General features: G+C 44.1%; 1 protein-coding gene across 1 annotated transcript; it reads left to right on the top strand.

Annotated features, from left to right (window-relative positions):
- The first annotated feature begins 10,956 nt into the window (after nt 1-10,956).
- RNF26 (ring finger protein 26) lies at nt 10,957-16,957 on the top strand. Its single transcript, XM_070765056.1, has one exon. The coding sequence runs from the start codon at nt 11,876-11,878 to the stop codon at nt 13,295-13,297; it is 1,422 nt and encodes a 473-aa protein (XP_070621157.1). The 5' UTR covers nt 10,957-11,875; the 3' UTR covers nt 13,298-16,957.
- Nucleotides 16,958-20,661: the final 3,704 nt, after the last annotated feature.

Below are 20,661 nucleotides of genomic sequence, written 5' to 3'. Positions count from 1 at the left end.
CTTAATTCCCCCATGCCTGGCGGCAGAGGTGGGTTTTAAGTAGCTTACGAAAGGCAAGGAGGGTGGGGGCAATTCTAATCTCTGGGGGGAGTTGGTTCCAGAGGGCTGGGGCCTCCACAGAGAAGGCTCTTCCCCTGGGTCCCGCCAAGCGGCATTGTTTAGTTGACGGGACCCGGAGAAGACCCACTCTGTGGGACCTAACTGGCCGCTGGGATTCGTGAAAGATTGGATAGGCACAACCATATGAGGCAAGCTCTATTTTTAAAAAAAATTGCTAGTTTTATCTTTCAGTTTGCAAGGATTTTTATGTTGCAATGAAGCAGTTGGCAGGTATCTCACATTCCTGCAGCAAACCCGGATGTGTTCCATGTCAGTCCAGTCAACGAAGCAGTGGAAGTGATGTGCCGGTGCCTGGAGGCTGTTGGGGCCTCGATGGGTGTCAACAGACTCAAACTCAACCTGGATAAGATGGAGTGGCTGTGGGTTTTGCCTCCCAAGGACAATCCCATCTGTCCGTCCATTACCCTGGGTGGGGGGGAACTACTGACCCTCTCAGAAAGGGTTCGCACCTTGGGCGTCCTCCTCGATCCACAGCTGACATTGGAACACCATCTTTCGGCTGTGGTGAGGAGGGCGTTTGCCCAGGTTTGCCTGGTGCACCAGTTGCGGCCCTATTTGGACAGGGAGTCATTGCTCACAGTCACTCATGCCCTCATCACCTCGAGGTTCGATTACTGCAACGCTCTCTACATGGGGCTACCTTTGAAAAGTGTTCGGAAACTTCAGATCGTGCAGAACGCAGCCGCGAGAGCCGTCGTGGGGCTTCCAAGATTCGCCCACGTTTCTTCAACACTCCGTGGATTGCATTGGCTGCCGATCAGTTTCCGGTCACAATTCAAAGAGTTGGTCATGATCTTTAAAGCCCTACATGGCATGGGACCAGATTACCTCCGGAACCCAGCTACCCAGCCTGAAGCGGGGGGATGACCCAGGAAGGAGAGCGCGGGAAACGCGAAGCCAATTGTCACCCCAGCGAGCAACACTGGTGAGGTTGTAAGCCGAGGACTTAACAGTTCCCTTGAATGATGATGATCGTTCAAGCCACTCCCACCTGGTCCCATGGCTGGCAAGCCACTCCTACCCAGTCACATGACCATTAAGCTACCCCCACAAAATAAGCCACGCCCAGTGTGGCGGTAAAAAATTTGGCTGCCCATTACTGGCTGTATCTATCCTTGACGAAGTTCTGCAAATACTACCGGCCTACATCCTAGCAGGTTTTGGACCTCAGCAGTTGCACCCTTGTTAACGTATCTCCGTAGCCTTGGTCTGTCCCAGCTAATTCCCATTCTGTTCCTACCTGATCTTCCCCACAGTTTAATTTGCCGGTGTGACATGGAGCTGACTTAATGGAAACAGTGCTTAATCCAATTTGAACAAAGTCTCCCCTAGAGTTATTTTGAGGCCTCGCTCGGCTACATGTCTGCCTTGCAGCCATTTTCGATAACTCAGGCAACTGCCTATCTTGATTTGCAAGTCAAATCTAAATGCTATATCGGGAGAACCAGACGTCTGATCTTTTCCTCTGCTTTCGGTTCCCGTTCATCTTCTTATATCCACCCGAGTCGGTTATTAGCTTTACAGATATACAGGCAGTACTCATTTAGTAACCACAGATGGGACCAGATACTCGGATATTAAACAAAGCAGTCACGAAATGGATAAGGGGCGTGCATAAGCGCACTAGGGTGCCTTCCATCCCCTGTCCTATTGTCTCTCCTGTATCTCATACCTCTTCTCTTCTATCCCTATATCTTTTCTTCTGCTCTCATTGATATATTTTATTCCTATATTTTCTCCTCTGTTCTCTCCTTGATATATTTCACTTCGAGTATATCCACTAAAACCTTCATTGTGTATTATTATGTATTGGATAAAATAGATAGATAGATAGATAGATAGATAGATAGATAGATAGATAGATACTGTAGATAGATACTGTAGATAGATAGATAGATAGATAGATAGATAGATAGATAGATACTGTAGATAGATAGATAGATAGATAGATAGATAGATAGATAGATAGATAGATAGATAGATAGATACTGTAGATAGATACTGTAGATAGATAGATAGATAGATAGATAGATAGATAGATAGATAGATACTGTAGATAGATAGATAGATAGATAGATAGATACTGTAGATAGATACTGTAGATAGATACTGTAGATAGATAGATAGATAGATAGATAGATAGATAGATAGATAGATAGATACTGTAGATAGATAGATAGATACTGTAGATAGATAGATAGATAGATAGATAGATAGATAGATAGATACTGTAGATAGATACTGTAGATAGATAGATAGATAGATAGATACTGTAGATAGATAGATAGATAGATAGATAGATAGATAGATAGATAGATAGAACAAACAAACAAACAAACAAACAAACAAACAAAAACCTGAGTGTGCTTGTGATCTTACTCCACCTTTCCTTTCCCATACAGAGCCGGGGAGGTGATTAAATAGGACGACTGGTCATAAGATCTTCGCTGTTAGAACTGCAAAATGGTTGCTGTATGAGGCAGACGCTAAGCAAGGACTATATACCTTATTTTACAATTTCATTTATTTTATTTCTGTATATTTATTCAGTAAAATATTATTTTACTGAAAGAGTAGTAACAAACTTCCAGCAGATGTGGTTGGTAAATCCACAGTCACTGAATGTAAACATGCCTGGGATAAACATAGATCCACGCTAAGATAAAATACAGGAAATAGTATAAGGGCAGACTAGATGGACCAGGAGGTCTTTTTCTGCCGTCAGTCTTCTATGTTTCTATGTGCTGAAGCTGACCAGACTAAGGATGCTAGCCAGATGAATACCTGATAGGCAGATTCCCCCCTCCTTTTATTCCCCCCCCAAAAGTATACTCCATCTTATACTCTGGTGTATCTTATACTACAGCAATGATTCACTATACATCCTTTATTTAAAATATTTATCTTCCAGTTATGCTGTCCCAAGAGTTTTTCCACACTTTTTCAGCCAACACAAAAATTAATGTTCCTGCAAAAGAGGAGCAGACCAGGGGACATAAAAACCCTGTACATTTTATTGCTGACAGCAGAATATTTGTATACAGTATATGGATTTCCTGAACAAGCGAACACTTGTACGTTCTACAAAGGCCAGAGGAATTGAAGAGAAATCAGACCAGCGAAGCAACACAGAATAATGCTTAGCAACAGATCAACAGAAAGAGGGACTTTTGCAGAAGAGATATTTTATTTCATGGCATACAGCAGGGGTCCCCAACCACCGGGCCGCGGACCAGTACCGGGCCGCGGGGCATGTTGCACCGGTCCGTGGAGTCAGCAGCTGCCGGCCCTCATGCCGCCACCCCCTCCCTCCAGCGCTTCGCCTCCCGCCGGGCAAGAGGCCTCGGGAGGCAGGTTCTGCCGGCCACAGGACGATGGATGGGACAGAGGGGCGGGAAGGACCGAGAGGCTCAAGCCTCTTTTGGCTTCTGCCGCGGGGCGCTTTTGCGTTTTTGGCTGGGGGGAGGCAGGAGGGCCAGCCTGACCCCCTCTCTCCAGCGCTTAGCTCCCGCTGGGCAAGAGGGCTTGGGAGGCAGGTTCTGCCGGCCACAGGAAGATGGCGGGAAAGAGGGGCGGGGAGGGCCAGCACCCCCATGCTTAATCCCGCCCCCAACCACGCCCCTTTCCGCCCCCACTGGGCCATAGAAAAATTGTCTTGCTGAAACTGGTCCCTGGTGGAAAAAACGTTGGGGACCACTGGCATACAGCATGCTGCTTTTTGTAAATTATCTTCCGGAGAAATGCAAATATTTCTCTGCCTGTTGGGAAAAGGAGTAGAATTTTAGTCCTAAACATATCTCTTTCAGAAAACAGTCTCGTGTCTTGATGGTGTATATAGACATCATAAAGCAGTCATCATGTCAGAGGCATTTCGAAACGATCTATTTTTAATTTCTTGCAAAAAGATTGTCATGTCTCCACCTTGCTTGCGTTCTATTGCCAGGTATGAATTAAAATACTCCTCGAAGATGGCCTGCGTTCAATGCCAAACGTTCTTGCTGTCTGCTCCATCATTTAGCATTTTTACTGCATGTCTGAAAGTTCATTTTAAGGGTTGAAGCAGCCAGTAAAGGTTTGACATTCAGATGGAAGAGTTGGCCTCTCAGAGCATAATAAAACACAAAAAAAGTTAATACAAGTAGTAGCATCATCAGTGCTAGAAGGGATGGATTTGAGGAGGAGGAGGAGATGGAGGAGAAGGTAAAGACGAAGGAGGACTACCAAGGGCTTCTTGGTACTCTCTGAACTTGGTTGTTTTCTTGCAGATGTTCATGACTCAACTAGGTAGCATCATCAGTGCTAGAAGGTGTTAAGCCTGGCTTCACGTTTTGAGCCCCAATTAAGTCAGAAATATAAATTCAAACACACACACTGTTGTAAAGTAAACAGAGAGTCGGTTTATCAAACAAAAGTATTGTACACACGCACTTTAAATAGCCAAAGTGCTCTCCCACAAACCTCAAGCCTGGAATGCCATGAAAAGCAAAAACAAAAACAGAGCAGATAAAGGCAGCTGTGAAGGCGTCACAGCCACCCCACCTTCAAGTGTTCACAAACTGTACTTAACTGTGAAATATCCAAAAAGTCTTTGTAAATCATGGAACAAACAACACTCGTCCTTCTCCAAACGGATAATCTCCCACGCACGCTCTCAGTGACAATGGCAATTTATCAGCAGCCCCATTAGCCTAAGATGTCCTCCCTTATCGTCTATAATACTTGCGCAGTTGGACCCTTCTCATCATAAACCTGCGCCTGCGAGCATCTACTAATCCATCTTCCTCTTAGTCTGATGATGACTCACTAATGGGGTCATTAGCTAATGGGCTGCCTGCATCTACCGCACCATCCGATCCTGCTTCACTCCCAGAGTCTGCCCTTGACACAGAATCTTCACTGTCCAAAGCTGTGAGGATTCTCCCAAACCAACATCCACAGTCCTCAGAGCAGGAGCTGGCCCAGAGCCAACCACAACAGAAGGGAGCAGGGTTTTACATACTAGTGACTTGCTCTGTCAGTGATGGTGGGAGTAGACTTAAGTGTTTCCCTTGATTGGGCTGTTATTTGCGTCTTGGTAGTTGGCCTGGTGTTAATCTTGGCATTAATCTCGTTCCAACTGGGTGTTGATTGCTGGTCAGGAGTTATTTAGGTCACACAAATGCACTGATAAAGACATTTTCCAGTGAGAATTCTTGCCCGTTGGTTGGTGCGTACATTTACGAAGCAGCATTCTACATTTAGAGTCAAATGTGTCCTTGAGCGTTATGGCTAGGAGGCACCTGGTTGGCCTTCAGGGAAATAAAATAATAGATTCTGGTCACAAAAGAGCTTTCCTTCTTAAATTCCTTTTTCTTAAGAGAGGATGTTTTTGTTGATAAGTGTGCTATAATTAGCTTAAGGGTACGCAGTGGTAACACAAGGAATATTATTCAAATATATTGCTCTCGGTCACCGAGACATGAATTATTAAACAGAAGGCTATTTGGTCTTCTGATTCCCCGAACGTTCTATGCACCAGACAAATTCTCCTGCCTTGCAGATTTAGAGTTTGCTGTTGAGGGTTTTAAGAATGAGGAGTTGGAACAGATGTCTTTCCCTGGATAAGTTGGCATCTACAACGCTGGCTGTGTCTTGCAGGCTTTAAGTTGTTTCCACCTGATAGTAAATAACTATAGTATAGATAGGAGGTCCATGAATATTTATAAGCGTAGAACATAACCTCTTGTTCAGGAAACCTTCACACGAAAGGAAGTTTATCGCCTCTTTGGAGGTCCAGAGTACAGAACTTGGAAAGCAAGTTTTAAATTTTTTGAAGAAAGGAGTGGGCTTGTTATTATGTAGGGAAGCAAGGTTACAGCCCACCTAGAAATTCCTTGGTGCAATTTAGTGGCTTATTTAGACAGCCTGGGATGCCTCTATAAGGCTCAAATGCCGACAAGGGGGTAATCAAATCATTATAGCTTAAGCCAGAGTGAGGAAAATACCAGGAAGGGGGCAAAAAAAGATTTAATAGATGTCCAGTTGAGATTTTGGAAGCACTTGTAAAAAAAAAAAGTGCTTGTAAAAAGCACTTGTAAAAAGTTACTAAGTGCCAAAATCCACAGCAACCAGAGCATAACCAGAGCATAAAAAACTTTTGCCAGACCAATCCTTGAATATAGCTCATCTGTCTGGAACCCACACCGCATTTTGGACATAAAAACTCTGGAAACCGTCCAGAGATACTTTACTAGAAGAGCCCTCCACTCCTCCACTTGCAACATAATACCCTACGCAACTAGACTTACAAACCTAGGCTTAGAAAGCTTAGAACTACGTTGCCTTAAACATGACCTAAGCATAGCCCAGAAAATAATCTGCTACAACTACTTCAGCTTCAACCACAACAACACACGAGCACACAACAGATACAAACTTAAAGTAAACCGCTCCAAATTAGACTGCAGGAAATATGACTTTAGTAACTGAGTAGTTGATGCATGGAACTCACTACCAGACTCTGTAGTATCATCACCTAACCCGCAAAACTTTACCCTTAAACTATCCACTGCTGACCTCTCCCGATTCCTAAGAGGTCAGTAAGGGGTGTGCATAAGTGCACCAGCGTTCCTTCCCTCCCCTGCCCTAATGTTTCTCTCTTACTAGTATCATGTATATAAACATTGTTATATCTTTGTATACCACCAATACGCAATTGACAAAAACAAATAGGTAATTTTTAAAAATGTTGCTCCTTCTTGTTGGCCTTTCAGGGTAAACAGATACGCAACGTGACCAAACGAACTAAATTATTATTATTTTTTTGTAAGGTTACACAAACAGTCTGAAAGATAAAACAAAAACTTTCCACTGCCCTTTTCAACTGCTGGATCTTGTCTGTTTCTTCCCCAACAATTAAGCAGTAGTGGACTCCTGCCCCTCTTCTCTAGCTGTTTCTTAGACCAGTGTTTCCCAACCTTGGCAACTTAAAGATATCTGGACTTCAACTCCCAGAATTCCCCAGCCAGCATTCGCTGGCTGGGGAATTCTGGGAGTTGAAGTCCAAATATCTTCAAGTTGCCAAGGTTGGGAAACACTGTCTTAGACAACATCTCTTCTTTCTTCAAGGTCACTCACACATTCCATCACAGTTTAGAGACAGTTGGCATCAGAAGATCATTGATCTCCTTTCCTATGCCCAGATAAGAGTGGTTCTCCTGGGCTCCATTTAGCAGAACTGAGGAGACTTGGCGAACTCTTTGGATGTCCAGCAAAGGCTAATTTTAATACAGGAGAAGATTACAGATTAACAGAGTTGAAAGGGACCTTGTAAGATCATCTAGTCCAACTCCCGCACCCAAACAGGAAACCCTACACCAGTGATGGTGAACCTTTGGCACAGGTGGCATGCAGAGCCATACCTGGTGGTACGCGAGCCATTGCCTAGCTCCGCTCCAACGTGCATGTGTGTGCCGGCCAGCTGGTTTTTGGCTCACATGGAGGCTCTGGGAGAGCCTCCAGGGGGATAATGGAGGGCGATTTTACTCTCCCCAGCTCCAGGGAAGGCTTTGGAGCCTGGGGAGGGCGAAACACGAGTCTACTGGCCCACCATAAGTTGGGAAACAGGCTGTTTCCGGCCTACAGAGGGTCTCTGGAGCTGTTTTCACCCTTCTCAGGCTTTAAATTATGGGTGTGGGCACTCGTATATGCACACTCTTTCAGCACCCAAGGAAAAAAAGGTTCGCTATCACTGCCCTACACCATTTCTGACAAATGGCACTCCAATCTCTTCTTGAGAGCCTCTAGTGATGAAGCTCCCACAACGTCTGAAGACAGCTTATAACCTATAAAGTTTCCATCCATTATTTCTTCTCTGGCCATTGGGGGCCTTGAGAAATAGCTTGACCCGCTCTTCTCTGTGGCAACCCCTCAAATATTGGAACACTGCTATCATGTCTCCCTTGCTTTTCCCTAGACTACCCATGCCAAGTTCCTGTATCCTTTCAAGTATTGAGCCATGTTTCTGGCTACTCCTTTCATATCTCGAGTACAGGAAAATAACTGAGCATGCTTCCATGTTACAGTAAGTTCAGCTTTTTCTTCTCTGGACACACATCCACTGGAGGCTTTTGGGAGGCCTCCTGCATAGGGTGGGGGCACCAAAGGCCAGCGTCCCCCTTGCCAGAGCTGCCTTTCCTGGCTCCAGCTGCTGTTCCAATGACAAATCTGAACCAATGCTCCGTCTGCAAACGTGCCAAGTTGAAAAGCCAGCTCCGTTCTTGGCATGCATGGGAGGAAAGACTTAAAATGAACAGTAGCGCCTTCCTGCCTATCAGCCAGGTGGAGGAAACAGAGCTGAGAATATTCCTTCCTTCTGGAAGCTTTGCGGAAGATCTTGGGGGTTCCTTGCTTTGTTTTGCCAACAAATTTGGTAGGAAAACTCAACACGGTTACAAAATCTCCGACTTGTGACCATAAATGGGACTGGAACTTCCATTGCAGTTAAGTAATTCATGCTTGATTTTACAAAGTTTTTTTGATATGGTCATAACATGAATCCAACATTTCCTAATGTTTTTGTTTTTGGAAGCCAGCTATGAAGATTGCAGATGGCTATCACATCATCTGGAGACTTTATAACCGTCATAAATACATGCTGGTTGTTTATTGTCCAAATTTTGGTCAAGCGACCACAGAAACGCCTGTGACAGCCACAACTGCAGAATTGATCCTGTCACTTATTTCAGCACTGTCGTAACTCTGAACAGTTGGTTGTGGGGGTTTTTTGGCAAATAATTTTTTTTATTTTTCTCTCCAATCACAACACTACATAAATACCAGCAACATCAAATTGCTTCACAACAGATCAATTTTAAAATTATGGTATACAAATCCAATGCTATCTCCTTCACTTTTGACATCTGGATAAAAAATAGCTGCTCAGTTTTCTTATATTAATACACTGTTAGCTAAAACATCTTTTAAGCTGTTCCAAATTTTAGACACCTCAAGTTAATTAGGCTGTAGTATTTCAAATTTCTCCATATTTCTTCCGTATCAATTTTCATGTATATTTATTAACCTTTTTTAAAAATAATAAATGCCCATTAAGAAGGAATCCAAAAAACTTCCAATAACGAAATGAAGGGGGAAAAGCCAAATAATATCTCACAGTATCGCCAAATTACAAGACCTGGTTAATAATTCCTTTATATAGGAATTATACACAAATACAAACAAAAACATAAAATTTAAAAGTAGAAAAGGAGAATAGAAAAAAGGAAAAATGTAAGGGAAAAAAAGGAAAAACACTAAAAGAGAAAAAGAAAAGAGCAAACCAAAAAGGAAAAAGAGGAAGAGAGAAAAAATATCCCTTCTTCTTCTTCTTCCCAACTTCCCGAAATAACTCCATATAACACCATCCAAATTTACAAACCCTTAAAGTTCACCCATGGACCATTAAAATCCTCCAGTTGTTAAATAAATGGCCCTAAGTCAGGCATATCAAGCACTCATTTGCTTAGTGTTCAGATGGTTCTCTTACTGGTTTTGAAAGAAGTGTCATTCTTTTTATGAGCGCAACTCATCAAATTTGACAGCATACAAAGCTCAAGTTGAAAAAAAGAAATAAGCAGATAGGATGCAATTAGATAAGAGGTCTTCTATATTTCATTGAAAAGGTAATTTCCGTGTTGTAAAAGCTATCCAAGAATCCAGATTTTGCAGGATTTTTTTTACAATAGAATTCTTTATTGGCCAATTGTGATTGGTCACATAAAGTATTTGTCTTTAGTGCATACGGTCTCAATGTACATTAAAAAAAAGAGACATTTGTCAAGAATCATCAGGTTCAACGCTTAATGATTGTCATAGAGTTCAAATAAGCAACAGGAAAAGAATGTTGTGAGCTGCCCTGAGTCTTCGGAGAGGGGCGGCATACAAATCTAATAAATTATTATTATTATTATTATTATTATTATTATTATTATTATTAAGAGTACTTGTAATTGTTTGAATGAAGAGGGGAGCAACTAGGTTCAATCTTTGGCATATAAATTCTATTATTATTATTATTATTATAATATTATTATTAAGAGTACTTTTAATTGTTTGAATGAAGAGGGGAGCAACTAGGTCCAATCTTTGGCATATAAATTCTATTATTATTATTATTATTATTATTATTATTATTATTATTATTATTATTATTATTTTATAAATTATTATTATTAATTCGAGTTTAATATTTCTGGAGCCTTCCCCCAATTGGGGAAGGTTTTTCTTTTACTTTCACAGAAAGGAGGGGGGGGGAAATCTCCCCAGGAGCCTGAAATGTGAAATATTTTTTTGCTAAAATGTCTACTTTCACTTTTGCAAAAACATTCCCATATTTTAAAAAAAATATATAATTTTTTCAAAACCCTTTAAGGCACACCCCAAAAAATACCCCACTTGTTTCTTTTTAAAAAATTAAAATCTATATTTATGATGCAAAAAGACCTAATGGTCTTCTGAAGAATAAAAATATGATTAGATAAAATAACGGATTTACGACCACCGTGTTTCAAATTCAAAGTTGTTATTTCTAGGCCTCCCCAACACGCAAGAAGCGCCGCCCCTTCGGAGGCGGGGAAAAAAGCTGACGAACGCCCCTTCCCTCGAATCCCGTGACCTCCTCCTTCCCGCCGTTCGCCTCGGGGGAAGACACGCCCCTCCCTCCTCCCTCCTCGCGACGTCAACCGCCCGAAAGGCGACTTTCAAAACGGACCAATCGCAGCGCGGCAAGGGCGAAAACAACAGGCGGCGCGGCCAATGGCCGGGAGGAAACTCAACCTCTCTCGGGTCTGGCCCTCGCTCATTGGCCGCCGAGGTTCCCGCCCTCCAAGATGGCGGCGCCCAGCAGAAGGGATGCGATCGCTCGACGGGGAGGCGGCTGAGGCGCTTGAAGGGGCGGTGGTCGTTGGCGCCCCTCGCGGCGGGCAAGGAGGCAGCCCCCGCCTCACCGTTTGACGAGGCTGCGGCCCTCCGTGCGGAGAGAGTGGTCTTCGGCGCTTCACGCCTGAGGGGGGGACGCCCCCTTCGTGGGGGGGAGGGGATTCCCGCGCGCCCTCCCCTCCCCCAATCCAAACTCCCCCCTCCTCAGTATTTTGGGGGCTCTCTTCTTGCTCCCACAAGCGCCCCTCCCTCGAAGAACCCCCTTCTTTAAGCTGCAAAGAACACCTCCCCCCCAAAAAAAGGGGTCTCAGACTCTGAATTGAATTAAAAGGCTGGACTGGCCGCAGCTTTTGGGCAGAAAAAACGAAATATTTTATATTCAAGGACATTTCAGCAAGGAAAACTTCCAAGGGGGGGACAAGAAGTGGGAGGAGAAAGTATTTCCCCCCCCCCTGAGTTTGAGGGGGGTCTTCCCCAGCCTTCCATGGATGAGGTGTGTTTGGCAAGCCCCCCCCCCCCCCCCCCGATTTGGGGTGAGAACTGGTGACTGCTCCAGAAATAAAATTAGGAGGGGCTTCCCTCCCTTTGTGGAGAGGAAACATCTCAATTGTGCCACCTGAGCGTGATTTATCCGCCTCCCAAATTTGGACTGGCTGGTCCGTTGATGCCCAAGAGGCAACAACTTTTGCAGGACTTGGTTGCCAAAGCATTTCTTCCCCCCTTGGTGTAGAAAATTAGGGAGCAAAGCGCATATGCGTCTCTCCTTTATGCTGCCTTTAGAAGCCGTGCAGTTGGCTTCAGCTGGTTCGTTGGCCGTGGCGGATTCTTCAAGAGCTCCGCAATGGATCTAGTGTTCCTGGTGATCAACGGCATGGGGGTGGTGTTGGACCTGCTGGTAATCCTGCTGGACATCAACTTCTTCCTCGTTTCCAGCTTCCTCTCCGTCTTGATCTGGCTCCTCGCTTTCGTTTACAACCTGCCTGGTGCCACGGTGGCCTGTTTGAGCCAGTTCTGGAATGGGATCCTGGTCGTTGTGCTATGCATTGCGGAGGCCTTGTACTACTTGACTCTGGGCTCCGTGCACGCTGCCCTCAACTTGTTGAGGGGACTCTGTTCCAGCATGGAGAGTTTGAAAGTCCTTGGCCACCTGCTCACCCACCTGGGCTTGAGAAGCAAAGAAATTGTGCACCGGGGCTTCTGGAACCTGATTGGCTCTGGCCAGGTGCTTCTGAGACAGATGTGCGAAGTCTGTGCCATAGCCATGAGCCTCGTGGCTTACTTCATCAACAGCATAATCAACATTTGCCTCATTGGGACTCAGAACCTTTTTGGTGCGGGGCTGGCCCTCTGGGATACCGTAGTTGGCCCCTTCCTGAGGATCACAGACCTCCTGGTTGCCTTTCTCTCACGCCTCTCCAGCAGTGCCATTGCTACCGCCATTCTCCTGTGGACTCCCTGCCAGCTGGCTGTTGACCTCCTGGGCTCAGTGAGCAAGCTGTTGTTCAACGTCTTCTTCGTCAACCTGTACGGCATGGTGTTGCTCTCTGCCATTCTTGCCACCAGCGTCTTCATCCTGAACCCTCAGCTGACTTGGACCCTGGCAAACCAAGTGGCTGACTATTTGAACACGATGCCTTCCTACCATCGCTTGCTCAGGGAAGTGCAACGCCTTTATCACATCCTGCTTTTGTCCCTGGAGATGCTGCTGAGCTCCCAGACCTGGCGCAGGTGGGCCGACTGGGGTCTCGAGGTGCTCAGTTGGAACAGGAACATCTGGGCGGCTAACCAGCAGGGAGAACGAGAACCGCAGCTGGCGCTTGAAGACCCCCAAGAAAGAGGACCTGCTGTGGGATACAGAATGGGTCTAGAAGAACCATATCCACGGAGACAAGGGCCAATTGGGACCGCACGTCCCCGCCAGAGAGGCAGCAGGGACCAGAACAGAACAGACAATGATCTTGGAGCAGCCACACAACAGACTCAGGGGGAAGGACCAAGTGTCTCCCAGACTAAAACTGCAAAGAAACGGCAACTAAATGCTTCGGAAGAAGGCAACGACCCATGGAGGCTCCTTAAAGAACAAGAGGAGCGGAAGAAATGTGTCATTTGCCAGGATCAAGCGAAGACAGTCCTCTTACTGCCCTGCCGGCATCTTTGCCTGTGCCAAGGTTGCACTGAGATCTTGCTTCAGCAGGCCATCTACCAGCGGAACTGCCCCCTGTGCAGGCAAATGATCCTGCAGACTCTCAACGTCTACCTGTGAGCTCCGGGGGAAGCACCTTGATCTCCTTCCCACAGTGCTTTCTTTTCTTTTTTTTTGCCAAAGCACAAGAGGTCTCTGGCCTGTGGGCCTCTGTAACAGCTGGTAAAAGTGCTTGGTGTCAACAATGAGCCCTTTCCCCCCTTTAAAAAAAAATAATTCCAGGGACAGTAGTTGCAATTAGCAGAACTTAAAAAATGCTACGAATTGTTTCTTTGCACTTCTGTTTTTATGGTTTGTTGCTTTCATAAGGGGGGAAGAAAACACCCCGGTTTCTGATCACAGTTAATAGTTGGGAAACTTCCTGTTGTGGGAGGTGGGTGGCGAAATCATGCATATTTAGATGTGAAGCTAAAAGAGTCTAATGGCTGTTTTTTCGTCCAGAGTACAAAAAGCACAAGTGATATGTCGGGGTTTCTATCAGTTAGTGTTTGGATCCATAGGGGATGTTGCTGATGAACCATGAATAAGATAATTCTGCCTCTATTATTGGAGCCAGAATGTCTCCTACCACTCTTTATATTTTAAAGTTCATTGTAATTTCACCTCTGGATAGCTTAATTGATCTCTGTAGAATATTGCCTGACTCGTATAACACACTTATTATTAAGTTCTGCTTCTAGAGAAGTCTACACTTCAAACCTTCATCTGTCAGGGTTTGGTGGTAGCCACCAAAGAGGATGTTAACCTCGTGTGCATTTATCACAGCTATGCATTGTAAAGTTTCACAAGGCACAACTAACGTCTTAGACTCTAGCTCTTACTGACCATCTCAATGTCCAGTTTTATACCATTAGTCCAAATATTTCCAAGATACTATGTGTTTGTCCAGATTCTTGAGAAAATAAGCTAGATGCCTAATATGTAATTGTAAGAGCACATGCTTCATAGATTAGCTTATTACACTTAAGAAAGATGGTATTCCACCTATCAGCATGCAATTTCCACAGGTTATCTATGCAAAATAGTACATTCCAGTTCTATTGCACAACTCTTAATTCCCTTCTTCTATCCTCTTTTGAGGATATGTTTTGGGAACCTTAATAGTACCAACTACAGTCTGCTAGCTAGCAAACGGCTCTTATAAGTAGCAGTGGAAGATAAAGATGAAACTGATGGGTTTGGCCAGGCTCTTTATGATTCCTAGCCTGGACTGGTTTTAGAATATAGGGAAGTAAGTTCTAGATGTCGTAATTTAATTCTGGAAAGCAAAATTGCTGGGGCTTCTAAGGAGACATTGTAGATCAGGGGTGTCCAACCTTGTTGATTGGGGAACTCTGGAAGTTGATGTCCACAGATCTTCAAGTGATCAACATTGGATGCCCCTATTGCAGATCCTGTATAATTCTAAGGAAAGAAGGCAGTTGTGATTACAATGGTTTGCTTGGTGACGAGAGATTGTAGTTTTCAGTCATTAAATATCCACAGGACTGCCTGAAAGTCCAGCCCTGGGTGTGCAAATTATCGGGCAATTAAGTGTACCCATTTTAATAGAATCAGTTGTTTTCTTTAATGTTTGAATTGGGGGGGAAAAATCTTCAGGCTAAAATCCCGAAGATCTTTATTCTGGTTGGGGGGGGGGGTGTTGTTTATTTTTTTTGGGAACAGCTGAATTATTGATAGCTGTTCTGCCTCTAAATGGAGCCTGGTTGAAACCGCAGCTCAAAGTGGCTGGATCCCAGCTATGCAAATGGGGCCAAATTGCAGCAGCCTTCACAGAGTAGAGGTTTGAGAAAGTTGCACCTTTTTTTGCTTGGAATCCAACCCTGAGTCTCTTTTTCCGGGAAGGTTTACCGAGAAGGCGGAAACTCCCTGTGGAAAAGTCAGGTGTCGCTAACACAGGCTTGTGTGTGTGTGTTTTTTTTGTGTGTGTGTGTGGCTGGGCTCAGTGTCCTTCTTGAGTAATGCATATCAGAGCTCCCCTTTTGAGATGTTGCTTCACATATCTTGGGAGATTGTGCAATCCAAGTCCAAAGCCTTCAGGGCACTAAATTTGCACAAAGCAGATCTTTCCAGCATTAAAAAATAACAACAAACCACCAGAGTTCCTATCCTGCTATATTGGGATGCTGAACTTGGCTGTAAAAATTCTCAACAGCAAGTTTTTAGGGACAATTGTTTGTGCCAAATCCAAATTCTAGGAATAAAAATCTCCCCGTTGAGAAGGTTTACCATCCATTTGCAAGAGGGACACTGTATAAAGTAGAATTTTTCTGCTGCCTGCTTCTCTCTGACTACAGGTGGGTCAGGATCTAGGCCTCTGCTGCCCTGACCAATCTTGGCAATGTTTTTCACCAGCCTGTGCCATTTGTTCTCTCCCTCCAAAACAAAAGGAGGAGCTATTTTTATTCATGGATGCAACCGGTTTTAATTTTCATCTACATCCGCAGCCAGGGAAACATGAAAAACCCAGCCATCGTTTACGCTGGTTTTTAATTTTGTTTTACTTGAAAGTCTTCTGTCGTTTTGTTTTCCTAATCTGATTTTAAACCTTAGAATTAAATTGGCAAAGCCAGTGCTTAATGTTGTAGCAGAGAACTAACGGAGTCCCTTTCATTTTGGGTTAGGGGTTGAAAAACTGCAGGATCCTCGGGAGCCGCAGAGGTCAAACGAGGGAATTGACCGATTGCTAAACTTGAGTGCCTTAATGCTGGCACTGCTTAAGGCCTGCATTTGTGTGTGTGAAAAGGAGGATCTGTTCAGGTCAGAGAAGAAAAACCCAATGTGAGAAGCAGCAGGCTAGATCCAGAGACATAACCGGGAGTTAACATCATAAATACAGCTATACAACTTCCAGATGTAAAAGGGATCGGCTCTTTTTTTTTATAACACTCGTGCTTTTTGTAAATGCTTCCTATAAATTAAAGACAGAGGCTCTAAACAGATCTAAACATATGTTCACCATGCTCCAAACTTGAGAACTTTAAGATCTTTGGACTTCAGTTCCCAGAATTCCCCAGCCAGCCAGGCTGGTCTGGGAGTTGAAGTCCACAAACGTTTAAAATTGCCACGTTTGGAGACCCCTGTTTCAAAGGCTTGTAGCACCCCACCTGGGACAGCCCAATAGGCTCATCTTCTCTAAAAGGTGTACTAGGCCTGGGAGGGTCTGAATTTACCTGGGTTGAGGGTTGAAGATATCCCTTGTTGTTTAATCCAGTCCTTTTTACCTGCAGACTAGGAAGACCGTTTCGTTTTTTAAAAATGTTTGAAGATTTAAGGCTTTGCGTGTCCGGTTCTGTACTTGAGGGTTTTAAGAGAAGTTAGAATAAAATATATTCTTCCTTGCCTGTTCCACCCGTCTCCGATGAAGGTCCACCTGTTTTTATCCAGCCTGTGAAATGTTTTATCACCTGCAGGTAATTCCACAGTGCCGACCTTTGAGGGAAAGTTGGGAGAGAGGTAGAGAGAGAGGTCGCTCTAACAGCGGAAGTGCCTGCTCTGCTCGTAAAGAGGTTGCTGCTTGCTCCTGTTCTGTGCCTTGTCCAAACTGCTCCCCCTTCTCAACCCCCTTCCTGTGCGTTGTGTTCTCGCAATCTGACTGAACTCTCTGGAGGGACCACTTGGTTGCTTGGGTGAACTTTGCATTATGTAAAACGACTTGACCAATTAAAAAAAAACAAGAGCTTTTTTTTCTTTTCCAGAAAATATATTCTGCTACTCTCTTTATTTGTTTCTTTTCTTTTTTTCTTCAAGGGACAACACACTCTGGGTCCCTTTTCATTTCTAAACACACGGGGAATTCTTTATGCTTTCCGGGCCAATGGGTTGCAGAACGAACATGGCTTGGAAAATGCGTGGGAATCCCAGTTAGGTTGAAAGATCAGCCTTGGGCAAGTCACTGGGGAACTTCTGGCAGTCATCTAAGCTATGATTTGTTGAGCAAAATCCCAAGTACTGGATTCCTACAATATGCCATGAATCATTGCTTATCAAACATAGCTAAGGAAAGCACATTAAGGCAGCTTTAAGTTCAATTATTTGGTAATTTGATCATATCAAAGGAAATTTATTCTCTAGCTATTGGGGGTTGGAATGTTAGTATCCTTTTCTGCATATGGTTCAGGCATCTCAATGAAGTTTTGAGGTTGGTTCTCCCCATTCCTTGGTTTAATCCCTAATAACATTTAACAATAGCATTTTAGATTTATATACCGCTTCACAGTGTTTTACAGCCCTCTATAAGCGGTTTATAGTGAGTCAGCATATTTCTCCTAACAATCTGGGTCCTCATTTTACTGACCTTGGAAGGATGGAAGGCTGAGTCAACCTTGAGCCTACTGAGATTCGATCTGCCAAACTTCCTTCCTTCCTTCCTTCCTTCCTTCCTTCCTTCCTTCCTTCCTTCCTTCCTTCCTTCCTTCCTTCCTTCCTTCCCTCCCTCCCTCCCTCCCTCCCTCCTTCCTTCCTTCCTTCCTTCCTTCCTTCCCCCTCCTTCAATTCCCATTTCCTCTCTCTCTTTTCTTCTCTCTCTCTCTCTCTTATTTATTATTAGAGTTGAAAGGGACCTTGCAGGTCATCAAGTCCAACCCCCTGGTCAAGCAGGAAACCCTACACCTCCCCAGCCAGATGGGAGTCCAATTTCCTTTTGAATGTGTCGAGTGATGGGGCATTCACAACCTCCACTGGCAGGCCGTTCCACTGGTCGATAGCTCTCACCGTCAGAAAGTTCTTCCTTATTTCCAGGTTGAATCTCTCCTTGGTCAGCTTCCATCCGTTGCTCTTGGTCTGGCCCTCTGGTGCCCTGGAAAATAGTGTGACCCCTCTCTGTGGCAACCCTTCATGTACCTGTATGCTGCTATCATTGTATAGTCTGGAGGACAGAAGGAAAAGGGGGGACATGATCGAAGCATTTAAATATGTTAAAGGGTTAAATAAGGTCCAGGAGGGAAGTGTTTTTAATAGGAAAGTGAACACAAGAACAAGGGGACACAATCTGAAGTTAGTTAGGGGAAAGATCAAAAGCAATGTGAGAAAATATTATTTGACTGAAAGAGGAGTAGATCCTTGGAACAAACTTCCAGCAGACGTGGTTGGTCAATCCACAGTCACTGAATTTAAACATGCCTGGGATAAACATAGATCCATTGCAAGATAAAATACAGGAAATAGTATCAGGGCAGACTAGATGGACCATGAGGTCTTTTTATGCCGACAGTCTTCTATGTTTCTATGTTTCTATATCCCCTCTGGCCCTCCTCTTTATTAAACTATCCATCCCAGTTCCAGCAACCCCTCTTCGTGTCTTGGTTTCCAGTCCCCTTATCATTCGGGTTGCTCTTTTCTGTACTTTAAAATTTCAGTGTCCTTTTTTAGCGCAGTGACCAAAATTGAATGCAGTACTTTACTTTGAATAGCAAAATATTTTGGCTCCAATTTTGCACCATGGACATCCGTATATCACTGCAGCTTCCCTCCTCCAAACACCAGTCGGTTCATGCATAACAATTAATTCTCTTTCCACACCATCAGCAATCCAGGATCTGCATAAATTCCCATGAGTGACCCGGCCAGAGCAAGGGAAATCTGGAGGAGGAAATTGTGTTTGTGCTGGGCTGCGTAAGGTCGTTTTCCTCCAATGCAGCCCTTCTCTAAACATTCCTTCTTTTTTCCCCTCTCTCATCCAGCTAAAGGCCCCTTTTTGGGAAAAAAATTACATTTGGGAGGGGAGATGAGATCAAATACATTTTTTTCTCTGGATAAACTTTCCTCTTCCTCATTCTATATCTGTCTATTTATAATGGAGGGTAGAAATGTTCTAATCCTAGTGGAATTGACTGGTTTTTTTTAAAATATAACCCTTTCAAGCTTGTGGGAACAAGAGATTGTAAAACAATCCACCAAACATATCTGATTTGGCGTTAGATCAAGAACATTGAGCCGCATGCCACAAAATATTGCCTTTTTGCCTTGCGTGTCTGTTTATCCTAGACATCTTGGAAACAGGTGACAATCACTGCCAGGCTTCCAAATTTCCCTGCTACTCTATTTTTTTTTTTTTTAATTACATTGAATTTTAAAAACAAAACAGCAAAACGATGTTAAACTTTAAATTTGTACAGACTTAATAGATGCAAGCGAAGTGGAAAACATAACAGAAAAAGAAAAGAAAAAGCAAGAAAGAGAAAAAAGGAAACGACATCAATAAAACATACATTTGGGATATTTACATCCCCTTCTCATTCGGAATTTTGATCGGAGATATGTGCAATTTTACCTTGTTTTTGTTAACGTATTTCTTTGCATATTTACATACGTGTGTTTTTCTACAAACTTGGATTCAAATCTTTTGGACTGTCTTTCTGTATAGTTTATTTTCTTTTATCCTTTCCTTCTTTTTTCGTCCTTCCTTCCTTCCTTCCTTCCTTCCTTCCTTCCTTCTTTCTTTCTTTCTTTCTTTCTTTCTTTCCTTTAACCAATTATAAAAGTTTTCCCTGCTACACTAAATGGCTATATTTCCAACAGCTATAAAACAGAACTTAGCCCACAATTGTGAGCCAAAGTTGTGTTTGCTGTAACCAATGAGCTTGCTTCTGGGCCCCACTTTTGATGGTGTATAACCCAGAGGTGAAACTCCATCAGGTTCTGAAGAACTGGTAACGAAAATTTTGAGGAGGATTGGCAAATACCCTCTCTGGCTGGCTCCAGAGTTGGGTGGGAATGGAGATTTTTGCAATATCCTTCCCCTGCCACGCCCACCAAGCCACAGAAGAGGTAGTAAAAAAAATGGATTTCACCCTTGCAAGTGACCTCTCGACTTACAACCATTTGCTTAGTGGCTACCACACAGGCACTGGGGAAAAAAGGTGACTTACAACTGGTCCTCATTCTGTGATGGTCATGGGATCAACCTTTGGACTCTTGGCTACTAGCGTGCATTTGCAATGGCCACAGTATCCCAGGGACATAACAGCCGCCATTCACCCTCTTCTTAGCCCTTTTCTGGCAAATTCAAATCCAATTTGCAAGAATCATTTAGGCCCACGGTGATTTGCTAAACAACAGCAACAAAAATGCCCGTAAAATGGAGGTTGAGCTATTTAACAAGCGCTTTGCTTAGTGATGGAAGTTTTGGTCGTAACCAGAGGAGTATCTGAGTAACGGCGCCGGAAAAGCCAGGGAGAAGCCTCCGTGGGGCCTCTAGGAATCTCCTGAGAGGAAACTGGGCTGGAAAAGCCAGGGAGAAGCCTCCGTGGGGCCTCTCTAGAAATCTGGGAGGAAACAAGGCCAGAAAAGGCAGACAGAAGCCTCTGTGGGGCCTCTCTAGGAATCTCCTGGGAGGAAACAAGGCTGGAAAAGGTGGAATGAAGCCTCTGGGGCCTCTCTAGGAATCTCCTGGGAGGAAACAAGGCTGGAAAAGGTGGGGAGAA

The sequence above is a fragment of the Erythrolamprus reginae genome, chromosome 12 (genome assembly GCF_031021105.1).
Source record: "Erythrolamprus reginae isolate rEryReg1 chromosome 12, rEryReg1.hap1, whole genome shotgun sequence".
In the NCBI taxonomy this organism is placed as follows: Eukaryota; Metazoa; Chordata; class Lepidosauria; order Squamata; family Dipsadidae; genus Erythrolamprus; species Erythrolamprus reginae.
Note: the sequence above shows the minus strand (reverse complement) of the source record. Positions and strands in the feature narration are given on the sequence as shown.